Below are 16,091 nucleotides of genomic sequence, written 5' to 3'. Positions count from 1 at the left end.
GTGCGTGCTCAGTCCCCTCCTGTACTCCCTGTTCACCCACGACTGCATGGCCAGTCCCCTCCGGTACTCCCTGTTCACCCACGACTGCATGGCCAGGCACGACTCCAACACCATTATTAAGTTTGCAGACGACACAACAGTGGTAGGCCTGATCACCGACATGACAGCCTATAGTGAGGAGGTCAGAGACCTGGCTGGGTGGTGCCAGAATAACAACCTATCCCTCAACGTAACCAAGACTAAAGAGATGATTGTAGACTACAGGAAAAGGAGTACCGAGCACGCCCCCATTCTCATTGACGGGGCTGTAGTGGAGCAGGTTGAGAGCTTCAAGTTTCTTGGTGTCCACATCAACAACAAACTAGAATGGTCCAAACACACCAAGACAGTCGTGAAGAGGGCACGACAAAGCCTATTCACCCTCAGGAAACTAAAAATATTTGGCATGGGTCCTGAGATCCTCAAAAGGTTCTACAGCTGCAATATCGAGAGCATCCTGACTGGTTGCATCACTGCCTGGTATGGCAATTGCTCGGCCTCTGACCGCAAGGCACTACAGAGGGTAGTGCGTACGGCCCAGTACATCACTGGGGCTAAGCTGCCTGCCATCCAGGACCTCTACACCAGGCGGTGTCAGAGGAAGGCCCTAAACATTGTCAAAGACCCCAGCTACCCCAGTCATAGAATGTTCTCTCTACTACCGCATGGCAAGCGGTACCGGAGTGCCAAGTCTAGGACAATAAGGCTTCTCAACAGTTTTTACCCCCAAGCCATAAGACTCCTGAACAGGTAATCAAATGGCTACCTGGACTATATGCATTGTGTGCCCCCCCAACCCCTCTTTTTACGCTGCTGCTACTCTCTGTTTATCATATATGCATAGTCACTTTAACTATACATTCATGTACATACTACCTCAACTGGGCCGACCAACCAGTGCTCCTGCACATTGGCTAACCGGGCTATCTGCATTGCGTCCCACCCACCACCGCCAATCCCTCTTTTACGCTACTGCTACTCTCTGTTCATCATATATGCATAGTCACTTTAACCATTTCTACATGTACATACTACCTCAACCAGCCTGACTAACCGGTATCTTTATGTAGCCTTGCTACTTTTATAGCCTCGTTACTGTATATAGCCTGTCTTTTTACTGTTGTTTTATTTCTTTACCTACCCATTGTTCACCAAATACCTTTTTTTGCACTATTGGTTAGAGCCTGTAAGTAAGCATTTCACTGTAAGGTCTACCCCTGTTGTATTCGGCGCACGTGACAAATAAACTTTGATTTGATTTAATGATGGACTGTCATTTCTCTTTGCTAATTTGAGCTGTTCTTGCCATAATATGAACTTGGTCTTTTACCAAATAGGGCTATGTTCTGTATACCACCCCTACCTTGTCACAACACAACTGATTGGCTCAAACACATTAAGAAGGAAAGAAATTCCACAAATTAACTTTTAACAAGGCACACCTGTTATTTTAAATTAATTCCATGAAGCTGGTTGAGAGAATGCCAAGAGCGTGTGCAAAGCTCTCATTAAGGCAAAGGGTGAAGAATCTCAAATTTAAAATATATTTTGATTTGTTTAACACTTTCTTGGTTAATACAGGATTCTGTAAAAATAAAGGTAAGACACTGGAATGAGTAGGTGTGTCCAAACGTTTTACTGGTACTGTACATGCCCTTTACTTTATGAATAATCCCTGCCCTTTTCTTGGACTACAAGTCATGATGGGATAGACTCTTTCTCAATCAATCCCTGTGGTATACAATGGAAACAGCACAGGTCAGCTGTGTATATTAAGAGCAGCTTGTGATGTATGGGGATGTTGGATGGAAATAGTTTTACTCCCAATAGGATAGTGCCACCCCTTGGATTGACAGTGTACTGCAGTCTAATTCCCAGTCCAAAATCTTCTGTTCGCTCACACACGACTGAAAGAATACTACAGTCGATAGTACAATATTAACCAAAGTACAAAAAAACATGAGTTATGTAATCAACATGATACCACATATACGTCCAGTACAGTATATAAATGATGATAGAAGTAAATATCAGGTGTAAACAGTACTTGATTATGGCAGAAACTCACTGGAACTGAGTACAGGCACCTCTAATGTTATTCTGCTTGTGTTCCTCTTCCTCCTGTTGAATATTACCTCAGAAGTATTGCACCTAAATATAAACGCTACCAGCACCCAAAATGAGTAGCGGCCCGTATTTCAGTCCAAGTCAAGCACGGAGTGTAAAATGAGACCTGTATGATCACAGAACACTTGTGGCTGAACCTGTGGGATGTCTGTTGTTCACCTAAAAAAAATCTACATTGATATTCAGTGCAGAAAGAACAACACTCACACACACACACTCAGGATGCATCCCAAATGACACCCTATTCCCTTTTTAGTGCACTACTTTTGACCAGGACCCATAGGGCACCATGCACTATGTAGGGAATAGGGTGCCATTTGGGACCCTATCTCAGTCTGCTCTGTGTACAAATCACCTCCCAAATATTGTGGGGGCTGGCTCTTTCTGTGGCTCCAGGATTAACCTTCAGTCATATATCATCAGACACTCCCTTCTGAGGCAGGCAGGCATACACACAGAAACATAGTCAGACAGACAGATAGACAGAGTCAGACAGACACAGGCAGACAGACAGACACAGAGGCAGACAAACAGAAACAGGCAGACAGACAGACAGACAGACAGACAGACAGACAGACAGACAGACAGACAGACAGACAGACAGACAGACAGAGGCAGACAAACAGAAACAGGCAGACAGACACATAGGCAGAGTCAGACAGACAGACAGACAGACAGACAGACAGACAGACAGACAGACAGACAGACAGACAGACAGACAGACAGACAGACAGACAGACAGACAGACAGACAGACACATAGGCAGACAGACAGAAACAGACAGACACATAGACAGACACACAGGCAGACAGACAGACAGACAGACAGACAGACAGAAACAGACAGACACACAGACAGACACACAGACAGACACATAGGCAGACAGACAGACATACAGTACAGTATGGACCTCTCCACCGGGGAAACATCGTGTGCATCTCAAATGGCTCCCTATATATGCCCTATGGGCCCTGGTCACAAGTAGAGCACTATAAAGGGAATAGGGTGTCATTGGAACACATCCACTGATCCATCACTGTAGTACTCACTCAACATTCCCTGAAAACATAAAAGATGGCATATGTCTGTCTGAGCTCTTCCCCTAAAGTCTCTCATGAAGGAAAAACAAATACCAATGAATAATAGAAGAAGTTATTATTGGCAGTCAGCCAGTCAGTTAGTCAGTCAGTCAGCCAGTTAGTCAGCCAGTCAGGCAGCCAGTCAGGCAGCTAGTCAGCCAGTCTGTTAGTCAATTAGTCAGCCAGTCACTCAGCCAGTCAGTCAGCCGGTCAGTTAGTCAGCCAGTCAGCCAGTCAGCCAGCCAGTCGGTTAGCTGGCTGGGAGTAGAGCCAGGTGAAACAGTTAGCCAGTCAATCAGTCAGTCAGTTAGTTAGCCAGTCAGCCAGCCAGTCAGTCAGTCAGTCAGTCAGCCAGCCAGTCAGTTAGTTAGCCAATCAGCCAGTTAGTTAGCCAGTCAGTTAGTCAGCCAGTCAGTCAGTTAGTCAGCCAGTCAACCAGTCAGTCAGTTAGCTGGCTGGCTGGGAGTAGAGCCAGGTGAAACAGTCAGCCAGTCAGGACTAGAGCCAGGTGAAACAGTCAGTCAGTCAGCCAGTCAGGACTAGAGCCAGGTGAAACAGTCAGCCAGTCAGTCAGCCAGTCAGTTAGTCTGTCAGTCAGTTAACCAGTCAGCAAGCCAGTCAGTTAGTTAGCCAGCCAGTCGGTCAGCCAGTCAACCAGTTAGTCAGTCAGTTAGCTTGCCAGGAGTAGAGCCAGGTTAGTCAGTCAGTCAGTTATTTAGTCAGTCAGCCAGTCAGTAAGTTAGTCAGTCAGCCAGTCAGTTAGTCAGCCAGCTAGTCGGTCGTCAGTCAGCCAGTCAACCAATCAGCCAGTCAGTTAGCTGGTCAGGACTAGAGTCAGGCGAAACAGTCAGCCCTAGAGCCAGGTGAAACAGTCAGTCAGTTATCTGGCTGGGACTAGAGCCAGGTGAAACAGTCAGTCAGTCAGGACTAGAGCCAGGTGAAACAGTCAGTCAGTCGGTCAGTCAGGACTAGAGCCAGGTGAAACAGTCAGTCAGTCGGTCAGTCAGGACTAGAGCCAGGTGAAACAGTCAGTCAGTCGGTCAGTCAGGACTAGAGCCAGGTGAAACAGCCAGTCAGTCGGTCAGTCAGCCAGTCAGGACTAGAGCCAGGTGAAACAGTCAGTCAGTCATTCAGGACTAGAGCCAGGTGAAACAGCATTTTGTTTTTTCACCAAAAAGGGGAAAGAGTAAAAACCTAGCAGTCAGTCTCCCACACCCCCACGTAGTTCACCGTGGCAACAGATTTATGGTAGAAAGAACTGGGTGAGGACCTTGAGGGGAGCTTTGTTTGGGAGGTCTCACCCTGTCCAATGTCCCCATGAGAGGAGGGGTGGCCATGGAAGGACCAGGTTTCACTTTACAGGAAGTTCTGGTGGTTCTCACAGCTCCCTGGGATATAGTCTTCTGTGTTCCAAATGGCACCCTCCCTATGGGCCCTGGTCAAAAGTAGTGCACTGTGTAGGGAATAGGGTGCCATTTGGGATGTAACCCATAATCTGTATTCTTACTTTGCAAGGGATGAGGGAGTCGGTAAGAGAATACATAAATGTAAATTCATGGAATGTTTTTCCTTGTCCTTCCATGCTGTGCTTATCTTCTCTGGACAACATTTCCATAAATAGGACTGGATATTTTCAGGTTAAGGGCTTTGCTCAGGGATACACAGGAAGTAGGACTGCAATTTCAATCTGTCTGCAACACTCTGCTCATTTATCCATAACCTTCCATATTTATTATGCTGTTCAAATGTTCTACTACAAGATTCAACATCTGAGTCCCAATTCCCTATATAGTGCACTACTATTGACCACAGGGCTCTGGTCAAAAGTAGTGCACTATGTAGGTAATAGGGTGCCGTTTGGTAAGAAAATAAATTTAAAAGATGGAGTGCTCCCTCTAGTGGGGAAATATAACTATCACTACTGCCTCCTACTGGTGGTGGTCTGCTGCAAAATATACTAATTCATATAGAATGAATTTCCTAATGGATACAATAAAGCCATCAACATCATCACCATCAACATCATCATCCACTGTAGTCATCATCATCATCATCATCATCATCCATCGTAGTCATCATCCATCACCATCATTAAACCTTTAATTCATTATAATGCTCTAAATTGTAAAAACCTATCACAGATGGGATGTTATTATATTTGCATGCTTATGAATAAACACACATATATTTAAATAATAAATAATCATTAAAATAAATAATAGTACTGGAAACCACTTCCACTGTATGACATGATCTCTATGACCAGTCAAACCCTGAAGCAGTTATGTCTTTCACTGTCTCAACACTGACAATCTCAAGTGGTTTAGTTGTTCTTTTTGAGCCTTTGGAGGTGCCATAGCTTTGTCCCCTCTATCTGCTGTTTCCATGTCCCCCAAAACCATGTCTGGGGACTATCCAGGTGCATCATTCAGCCTACATCGTCACTGGTAAGCCGATTGTCAAATCTCACAGCGCCTTCTCATAGTGTTGCCGTAACTTCAGTTGATTCCTTTGTGTATCAGTTAATTGCAAGAGATCACGTCCCCTGCAACCATTGGTGTTGTATGGAACCAACATTGTTTCCATGTTGCTTTGAATACAGTAACACAGCTGGGCTTCAGCCTAATGACAATGGAGGTGAGGACTTTCCATTGAAGGAGATCTGGGGAATGCTGGCTGCTCTCTCAGATCTCTCAGCCAACTCCTGGAATAAACAGTAGTACAGCAGGGTTATATGAGCTTCTCAATTAGGACTTTTCATCATTATAGTTAGCAGACACTCTTATGCAGAGCGAATAAAAATAGGTTCACTCCAGTGGAGGCTGCTGAGGGGAGGACGGCTCATAATAATGTCTGGAACGGAGCAGATGGAATGGCATCAAACACATGGAAAACATGAGTTTGATGCATTTGATAACATTCCACTCATTCTGCTCCAGTCATTACCATGAGCCCGTCCTCCCCAAGTAAGGTTCCACCAACCTCCTGTGGTGTGTTCATATCCCTCTTCAGAACAGTGGTTCCCAACTCCAGTCCTCCAGTACCCCCGTCAGGACACATGTTTGTTGTAGCCCCGGACAAACATGCCCCATTCAACTCATTGAGGGCCTGATGATTAGTAGACAAGTTGAATGAGGTGTGCTTGTCGGGCTACAATAATAATGTGTAGTGTTGAGGGTACTGGAGGACCGGAGTAGGCAACCACTGCTTTAGAAATACATAGTGACAGAAATGACAGGCCATTCACTCTGTCCAATTCTAGATTATTATTGACTTTTCCGTTCATGTTTTATCTGAGCTCACCTTTTCATTCATCTCATGGGAGTGGTGCAGGGACAGCTCTCTCTCCAGGTACATCCTCTGCTGTTCGCTGCTGGCCAGACGACAGGTGAGCCAGGTAAACAGGATGGACACTCCGATGCCCAGGCAGGCCATCACCATGATGGCCAGGTAGAGGGACGGCAAGGCATCGGGACGCTTTGCCACCACACGCACAAACTGGAAGTTTAGGATCCCACTGATCAACCCACAGATACAGCAGGCTGAAAATAGGATCATCTGAAGAGAGAGACAGTTTTAAAGCACATTTTTTGCAATTCTACACTTTTTGCCATGGGGTAGAGAGACAGTTTTGCAGTTTTAAAGTTAATTTCCTACAGTTCTACACATTTTGCCATGACTTATGCCATGTAAATGATATCTGAGTGAGAGTGACTAACAAAACAATGGGGGTCCCCCTGCAGGTCAGGGCCACTGGGCACGTGCCCTGCATGCCTGGTTGGTATGCAGGCATTATTACTACAAGTTTAGATGGCTGGCTAGACTAATTTACCAATCTAAAAATGTTTAGCTGACACGACTAATTGAGTGACTGTCAGTGACTGACACAACAAGAGCAAAACTGCTGATGCACAACCAAATGGTGAACTTGCACCTTGTGTATTCTACTATTGTAACGTTAACTGTGAACAGTAAGTTGAGATCCTGACTGAGTTCTCTAGCGGCCTGGGGCCCTAAGTGACCGCTTATGTTACTTATGCCTGGAGCTGGCCCTAGGCAGTGGTGGAAAAAGTACCCAAATGTCAAACTTGAGTAAAAGTAAAGATACCTTATTAGAAAATGACTCAAGTAAAAGTGAAAGTCACCCAGTAAAATACTACTTGAGTAAAAGTCTAAAAGTATTTGGTTTTAAATATACTTAAGTATCAAAAGTAAATGTAATTTCAAAAATATACTTAAGAATCAAAAGTAAAAGTATAAATCATTTTAAATTCCTTATATTAGGCAAGCCAGACCGCACAATTTTCTTGTTTTTCTTTTATTTACAGAAAGTCAGGGGCACACTCCAACACTCAGACATTACAAACGCAGCAAGTGTGTTTAGTGAGTCTGCCAGATCAGAGGCAGTAGGGATGACCAGGGATGTTCTCTTGATAAGTGCATGAATTTGAAAATGTTTCTATCCTGCTAAGCATTCAAAATGTAAAAAGTACTTTGGGTGTTAGGGAAAATGAATAGAAGTAAAAATGACATTTTCTTTAGGAATGTAGTGAAGTAAATGTAGTCAAAAATATAAATAGTAAAGTATACAGATACCCCAAAAAACTACTTTAGTAGTACCTTCAAGTATTTTTACCTAAGTATTTTACACCACTGGCCCTAGGTGTGTTTCAAGTTGCGGGTCTTAATGTCACAAGCATAAGTACAATGAAATTACTTTCTTGCAAGCTCTAACACCAACAATGCACTGCATGCACTGTACATTCTTAGAAAAAAAGCACTTTGAAAAAAAGGTTCCAAAATGGTTCTTTGGCTGTCCTCATAGGAGAAACATGTTGGGTTCCAGGTAGAACTCTCTGTGGAAAGGGTTATACCTGGAACCAAAAGGGTTGTACCTGAAACCAAAAAGGGTTCTTCAAACGGTCAAATGGTTCTCCTATGCGGACAGCCAAAGTACCCTTTTAGGTTCTAGATAGCACTTGTTTTTCTAAAAGTGTACCCACGTTAAATACATCGTAATAAAATCAACTTACAATCAATCCTGACCTCTTCTTCGCACACACCATCCCACATAGTCCACAGATGAGAAACTGGGGGGGAAATAAAAAGTTATACCCTCCCATTCCTATTAACCATAGAGGTAATAATACTGCAAAAGCGAATTATTTGACTTACACAAATTCCGCTCCATATAGGAGAGGCATCCCCCAGCTGCAGCTTGTGAACCGACCGGACTCGGATGATGCCGAACACCCCGAGCGCGATGCTGGATGCACCGAGCCCCATCTCCAACACCGACAGTACCACCAGACTCCAGATGTTACATCCTCTGTCCGGCATCACTCATTCCTTCACAGCGGGTCATTCAAGAGGTGGTGGTGGTGGTCACCCCCTCGAACCAGCCAAAAAGCAGCGAGTATTGGTTTTTGCGCTAAAAGCATTAATCCATAAATCAAAATTACGCAGGTGGACTTTTGCGCGAGGGAATGTTTCTATCCAGTATCCACCAAGTGATCCACCATGTAAGGGCTACTTACATGTTCCCTCTAAATACTCCACTGTTAGACTTTATAAAGGTATTCTAAATCATATCTTGTCATAGTCTACATGGATTTATCAGGATTTGCACTGGACAGCTCTGTGGACTGCTAGTATGCGTGTTTGATCTACTGTAAGACAGTCACGCGTCATTCTCGCCAGTTGCCACCCTCTCAAAACTTTTCTTGCCCACAGCTGCAGTGCTCGCGACTCACGTGACTTCCTTGACGTCTTTAGCGCTCATGTGTGCAGTTTATATACTTGAGGGTGATTTAAGGTAACTCGCTAGTAAGATTATATAACTAACGAATCCCATGAATTGCCCCTAAGGAAATAAAAATAGTAAAATTAAATTAAACACCCAATCAATGCATAATGCAAAGGCTAATGCACAAGGCATAATACTTGATATTGTCAATTGCATAGCTTGTATGGTCCAATGTTACAGTATATAGCTGAATGAATCCATTCTTGAATTTATTTTGTGCACATTATTACATATTATAAACTGGGTGGTTCGAGCCCTGAATGCTGATTGGCTGAAAGCCGTGGTAAATCAGACCATATACCATGGGTATCACAAACATGTATTTGACCTGTTCTAATTAAGTTGGTAGCAATAAGGCACCTTAGGGGTTTGTGGTATATTGCCAATATACCACGGCTAAGGGCTGTCTGTATACAGGCACTCCGGGTTGCGTCATGTTTAAGAACAGCCATTAGCTGTGGTATATTGGCCATATTCCACACCCCCTCAGGCCTTATTTCTTAATTATATTGAAACTGTAGTGTTACATTTTTTTTGTATGGCATTATGAAATATGTGTAGTAGGATTACTTCCTGTGTAGTATAAGACCCAGCAACATGTTGTAGGGCTGGTTTCCCAGACACAGATTAAGCCTGGACCTGGACTAAAACATTTGAATCCAAGAATAAGCATAATCTATGTCCAGGAAACCAATCCTTAAATGTTGCATAATAATTCGCAAACCCTTCCAACCTGATCCTTTACTCCAAGCCCTGGAGAACAACTCAGTCTGACATAGTAAGAGGCTTGCTATTTTTAGCACCTGTAACAATACAACATGAACACTTCCCTCTATAGAGGCAGACATTCATGTTCACACTGCTAAACCCTACAAACCTACTCTCTGAAAGGGATAACACTACTCTCTGAATGAGATAACACTACTCTCTGAATGAGATAACACTACTCTCTGAATGAGATAACACTCCATGTTCAGTGTGTGCATTCCAAATTGAACACTTCTTTTGACCATGACCCATAGGGCACTATAAATGGAAGAGGGTGCCATTTGGGACAGAGTGTGACAGTGAATGGAAAGGCTACAGTATAAAAGGCTCCCTCAACAAAAGTACTCATATCTCATTAATCACAAAATGCACTGCCTCACTGAGTCTGAAAAGGCAGAGTGCTGGTCCATTCTTTGTTGAGGTTGGTTTTGCCTGGGGGCATTTTGGGGTTTTGCTCCTCTGGTTTCGCTGCTATGGGTGAAGTCTCTCCGCTGAATCCTCCCTTGGCTTGTTAACAATAAGCAGGCAGGCAACAGGTACATTCCAGATAGTGTTCGTGTTCAGTTCACACAGACAGTCCATGTTTTTGGTGCTGACAGTCTCAGACAACCTGTTTTGTGTGTTTCTGTGTGTGTTGTTCTGTTCTTGCTCTACTGTCGGTGCAAGGAAGACACCAGGAGAAAGAAGTTGTCAAGCACACATTACGTTTTACGCTCGACAAGCTATAGTTTATGTTAATGCTGTTGATGTTAGTGTTGTATGTTGTTGTATGAGTGGTGTATGTTGTGTGTTGTTGTATGTTATTGTATGATGTATGAGTGTTGTATGTTGTACATTATTGTATGATGTATGAGTGTTGTATGTTGTTGTACATTGTTGTATTATGTATGAGTGTTGTACATTGTTGTATTGTGTATGAGTGTTGTACGTTATTGTATTATGTATGAGTGTTGTACATTGTTGTATTATGTATGAGTGTTGTACATTGTTGTATTATGTATGAGTGTTGTACATTGTTGTATTATGTATGAGTGTTGTACATTGTTGTATTATGTATGAGTGTTGTACATTGTTGTATTATGTATGAGTGTTGTACGTTATTGTATTATGTATGAGTGTTGTACGTTATTGTATTATGTATGAGTGTTGTATGTTGTTGTATGTGGAAGAGGATGCATCCTTTAGTCATGTTATCTTGTTCCTGAAAAATAAACAGTATTCAAAAAGACAAGCTACAGTTGTACTATTAATACAGTGGGCCCCTCCTAAACGGCACCCTATTCAATACATAGTGCCCTACTATGGGCCCTGGTCAGAAGTAGTGCACTATACAGGGAATAGGGTGCCATTTGGGACACATCCTGTGTGTTTGGAAATGGCCGTCATCTTTAATAGGCCGAGCAGAAGAGACACTGTCTGATGTGGTTGATCATGTGACGTCAATGAGTAGAATGACGGTGATTTACAGTAATGCCAACATCAAAACAGGGTCATGGGGATTAGCTGTGTGTCTTATTCAACAGGCACCGACGATCTGTCTCAGATTTAAGGGTCGACTCGGTACATTACAATATTTTAATTAACTCTGTAATCGACTATTAACTCTAACCTACTCTCACTGCAACACGTGCAGGAAGTTGCGTTACAGATGAGCACGGTTAAAAACAGAAAGTGACTATACATGAGGCATGTTTCACACATTTCTTGAGCTTGAGACATGACATTTAAATGTAGAACAGGTTCATACGCTGTAACCTGACACCTCCGATTAGGAAACATGTCAGGTGTGTCGTTGTTTCATCTTCACAGAGAAGCTGCGTACCTCCGTCAGGTACTTCTCTTCCTTCCTGTTTACTTTAACTAAAGAAAACCCTGCCATTGAAACTATATTTGATCATGTAAGCTCAGACCTAAAGAAATAGACAATATATCAATGTCTCTTCCTATATGACACTAAGAGAGTGATAGGCAGGCATGTTGACATCTCACTCGTGACGATCTGTGCTGTCCCAGAGAGGAGGTGAGTGCATTTTACAGCCATTACCTCCATCATCACACTGCTCCCAGTAATGTGGAGTGTCAGAGCCATTTTAGAGAACAGCTCACCAGGTACAGGCAACACTACCTGCCTGTCTCAACATGTCTAGTGAAGGGAAACCACAAAGTAACTATTACTGCACAACAATAACCTACATGGTGTAATTCTAAAGGCCCAGACCGTTAGATGCAGGGTTGAGTCAATCAATTCTGTTTGAACTTCCTGAATGGCAGAAGATTACAGTGTAGACGTGGCTATCATTTGTGCACGTTCAAATGGGACATGGTGAAAGTGTTTCCTATGAAGCAGAACTATGGTGGTGACTGGTGATTGAAGGAAACTGATTGAAAAGGAAACTGACTATTTAAACTGATTAATCTGTTGTTGTTTTTTTTACATTGAGCAACCTGTTTCTTTATTGAAACAAGGAAGTGATTCAGATGAATTGTCCCAGAAAGTGTGGACATGTCAATGACTAAATAGGCAGACATCCTGGCCTGTGGTGGAAATCCAGACTGACAGAAGTCTCTCTAGCCTGTCACATCAGAGAACTGTCATGACTTTGGAAGCTCAGGACGGTAGATTAGTATCTATGTTCAACCACACGCTTTTATACTGTGGTTCTAGCTCTGCCTATTATTCAAATGTTTTAATGTTAATAGTGAGGAATAAACACTAAATGTCTCCTCTATGTTCCTCCTGTCTTCTCCTAGGAAACAGTCGGACACGAGCCAGATAACTGAACTGGATTTGGTGTCCTCCTTGTGTTACTGCCTGCTCACCCGTGCTTTAACCTCACCCGGAAAACAGGACGTCTTTGTCTTGGGTTACGTCACATTGAATGGCCAACTAAATGATCTGAAGGCTGGGATTGGTTTAATTTTTTTTAATTCACTTTTATTTTACTAGGCAAGTCTGTTAGGGACAAATTCTGATTTACAATGCCGGTCTACCCTGAGACAAAAGGATTTCTACTGGGACGGGCGCTGGAATAAAAAATAAAACTGTATTACAAAACACACATCACAACAAGAGACACCACAACACTTCATAAAGAGAGACCTAAGACACCAATACACTTCATAAAGACAGACCTAAGACACCACAACACTACATAAATAGACCTAAGACACCACAACACTACATAAAGAGAGACCTAAGACACCACAACACTTCATAAAGAGAGACCTAAGACACCACAACACTTCATAAAGAGAGACCTAAGACACCACAACACTACATAAAGAGAGACCTAAGACACCACAACACTACATAAAGAGAGACCTAAGACACCACAACACTACATAAAGAGAGACCTAATACACCACAACACTACATAAAGACAGACCTAATACACCACAACACCACATAAAGACAGACCTAAGACACCACAACACTTCATAAAGACAGACCTAAGACACTACATAAAGACAGACCTAAGACACCACAACACTACATAAAGACAGACCTAAGACACCACAACACTTCATAAAGAGAGACCTAAGACACCACAACACTACATAAAGAGAGACCTAAGACACCAGAACACTTCATAAAGAGAGACCTAAGACACCTCAACATAAAGAGAGACCTAAGACACCACAACACCACATAAAGAGAGACCTAAGACACCACATAAAGACAGACCTAAGACACCACAAACCTTCATAAAGACAGACCTAAGACACCACAACACTACATAAAGAGAGACCTAAGACACCACAACACTTCATAAAGACAGACCTAAGACACCACAACACTTCATAAAGACAGACCTAAGACACCACAACACTTCATAAAGAGAGACCTAAGACACCACAACACCACATAAAGAGAGACCTAAGACACCACAACACTTCATAAAGAGAGACCTAAGACACCACAACACTTCATAAAGAGAGACCTAAGACACCACAACACTACATAAAGAGAGACCTAAGACACCACAACACCACATAAAGAGAGACCTAAGACACCACAACACTTCATAAAGAGAGACCTAAGACACCACAACACTTCATAAAGACAGACCTAAGACACCACAACACTTCATAAAGACAGACCTAAGACACCACAACACTTGATAAAGAGAGACCTAAGACACCACAACACTTCATAAAGAGAGACCTAAGACACCACAACACTTCATAAAGACAGACCTAAGACACCACAACACTTCATAAAGACAGACCTAAGACACCACAACACCACATAAAGACAGACCTAAGACACCACAACACTACATAAAGAGAGACCTAAGACACCACAACACCACATAAAGACAGACCTAAGACACCACATAAAGAGAGACCTAATACAACAACACTACATAAAGAGAGACCTAAGACACAACAACACTACATAAAGACAGACCTAAGACACCACAACACCTCATAAAGACAGACCTAAGACACCACAACACTACATAAAGACAGACCTAAGACACTACATAAAGACAGACCTAAGACACCACAACACTACATAAAGACAGACCTAAGACACCACATAAAGAGAGACCTAATACAACAACACTACATAAAGAGAGACCTAAGACACCACAACACTACATAAAGACAGACCTAAGACACCACAACACTTCATAAAGACAGACCTAAGACACCACAACACTACATAAAGACAGACCTAAGACACCACAACACTTCATAAAGACAGACCTAAGACACCACAACACTTCATAAAGACAGAGCTAAGACACCACAACACTTCATAAAGACAGACCTAAGACACCACAACACTACATAAAGACAGACCTAAGACACTACATAAAGACAGACCTAAGACACCACAACACTTCATAAAGACAGACCTAAGACACCACAACACTACATAAAGAGAGACCTAAGACACCACATAGAGACCTAAAACACCACATAAAGAGAGACCTAAGACAGCGCATAAAGAGAGACCTAAGACGCCACAACACTTCATAAAGAGAGACCTAAGACACCACAACACTACATAAAGAGAGACCTAAGACACCACAACACTACATAAAGAGAGACCTAATACACCACAACACCACATAAAGACAGACCTAATACACCACAACACCACATAAAGACAGACCTAATACACCACAACACCACATAAAGACAGACCTAAGACACCACAACACTTCATAAAGACAGACCTAAGACACTACATAAAGACAGACCTAAGACACCACAACACTACATAAAGACAGACCTAAGACACCACAACACTTCATAAAGAGAGACCTAAGACACCACAACATAAAGAGAGACCTAAGACACCACAACACCACATAAAGAGAGACCTAAGACACCACATAAAGACAGACCTAAGACACCACAAACCTTCATAAAGACAGACTTAAGACACCACAACACTACAAAAAGAGAGACCTAAGACACCACAACACTTCATAAAGACAGACCTAAGACACCACAACACTTCATAAAGAGAGACCTAAGACACCACAACACCACATAAAGAGAGACCTAAGACACCACAACACTTCATAAAGAGAGACCTAAGACACCACAACACTTCATAAAGAGAGACCTAAGACACCACAACACCACATAAAGAGAGACCTAAGACACCACAACACTTCATAAAGACAGACCTAAGACACCACAACACTTCATAAAGACAGAACTAAGACACCACAACACTTGATAAAGAGAGACCTAAGACACCACAACACTTGATAAAGAGAGACCTAAGACACCACAACACTACATAAAGACAGACCTAAGACACCACAACACTTCATAAAGACAGACCTAAGACACCACAACACTACATAAAGACAGACCTAAGACACTACATAAAGACAGACCTAAGACACCACAACACTACATAAAGACAGACCTAAGACACCACAACACTTCATAAAGACAGACCTAAGACACCACAACACTACATAAAGACAGAAATAAGACACCACATAAAGAGAGACCTAATACAACAACACTACATAAAGAGAGACCTAAGACACCACAACACTACATAAAGACAGACCTAAGACACCACAACACTTCATAAAGACAGACCTAAGACACCACAACACTACATAAAGAGAGACCTAAGACACCACATAGAGACCTAAAACACCACATAAAGAGAGACCTAAGACACCACATAAAGAGAGACCTAAGACACCACAACACTTCATAAAGCCAGACCTAAGACACCACAACACTTGATAAAGAGAGACCTAAGACACCACAACACTACATAAAGACAG

The 16,091-nt window shown here is 42.6% G+C and overlaps 1 protein-coding gene across 3 annotated transcripts; it reads right to left on the bottom strand.

The window, feature by feature from the left end:
* Positions 1 to 1,652: 1,652 nt before the first annotated feature.
* On the bottom strand, positions 1,653 to 15,796 carry LOC123743189 (transmembrane protein 196). Of its 3 annotated transcripts, none has more exons than XM_082975800.1 (5): positions 13,665 to 15,796; positions 8,421 to 13,389; positions 8,279 to 8,335; positions 6,549 to 6,803; positions 1,653 to 5,949 (listed from the first exon to the last, which is right to left on the bottom strand). In XM_082975800.1, the coding sequence occupies exons 2-5, from the start codon at positions 8,583 to 8,585 to the stop codon at positions 5,863 to 5,865; spliced, it is 564 nt and encodes a 187-aa protein (XP_082831926.1). In that variant the 5' UTR covers positions 8,586 to 13,389; positions 13,665 to 15,796; the 3' UTR covers positions 1,653 to 5,862. The 3 variants fall into 3 exon arrangements, with proteins under 3 accessions (XP_082831926.1, XP_082831927.1, XP_045575113.1); XM_082975801.1 differs by having other exon boundaries at positions 8,421 to 14,848; positions 15,308 to 15,796; XM_045719157.2 differs by having other exon boundaries at positions 8,421 to 15,796.
* Positions 15,797 to 16,091: the final 295 nt, after the last annotated feature.

This window comes from Salmo salar, chromosome 05 (assembly GCF_965601325.2).
Source record: "Salmo salar chromosome 05, fSalSal1, whole genome shotgun sequence".
NCBI lineage: Eukaryota > Metazoa > Chordata > Actinopteri > Salmoniformes > Salmonidae > Salmo > Salmo salar.
Note: the sequence above shows the minus strand (reverse complement) of the source record. Positions and strands in the feature narration are given on the sequence as shown.

What these genes read in the sequence shown, in the direction of transcription:
- LOC123743189 (XM_045719157.2), bottom strand. Translation starts at nt 8,585, where the DNA reads ATGCCGGACAGAGGATGTAACATCTGGAGTCTGGTGGTACTGTCGGTG. An exon ending in AGAAGAGGTCAGGATTGATT is followed by an intron (nt 6,804 to 8,278) that starts GTAAGTTGATTT and finishes CTCTCTCTTCAG; the next exon opens with ATGATCCTATTTTCAGCCTG. An exon ending in CCCATGAGATGAATGAAAAG is followed by an intron (nt 5,950 to 6,548) that starts GTGAGCTCAGAT and finishes TGTTTATTCCAG; the next exon opens with GAGTTGGCTGAGAGATCTGA.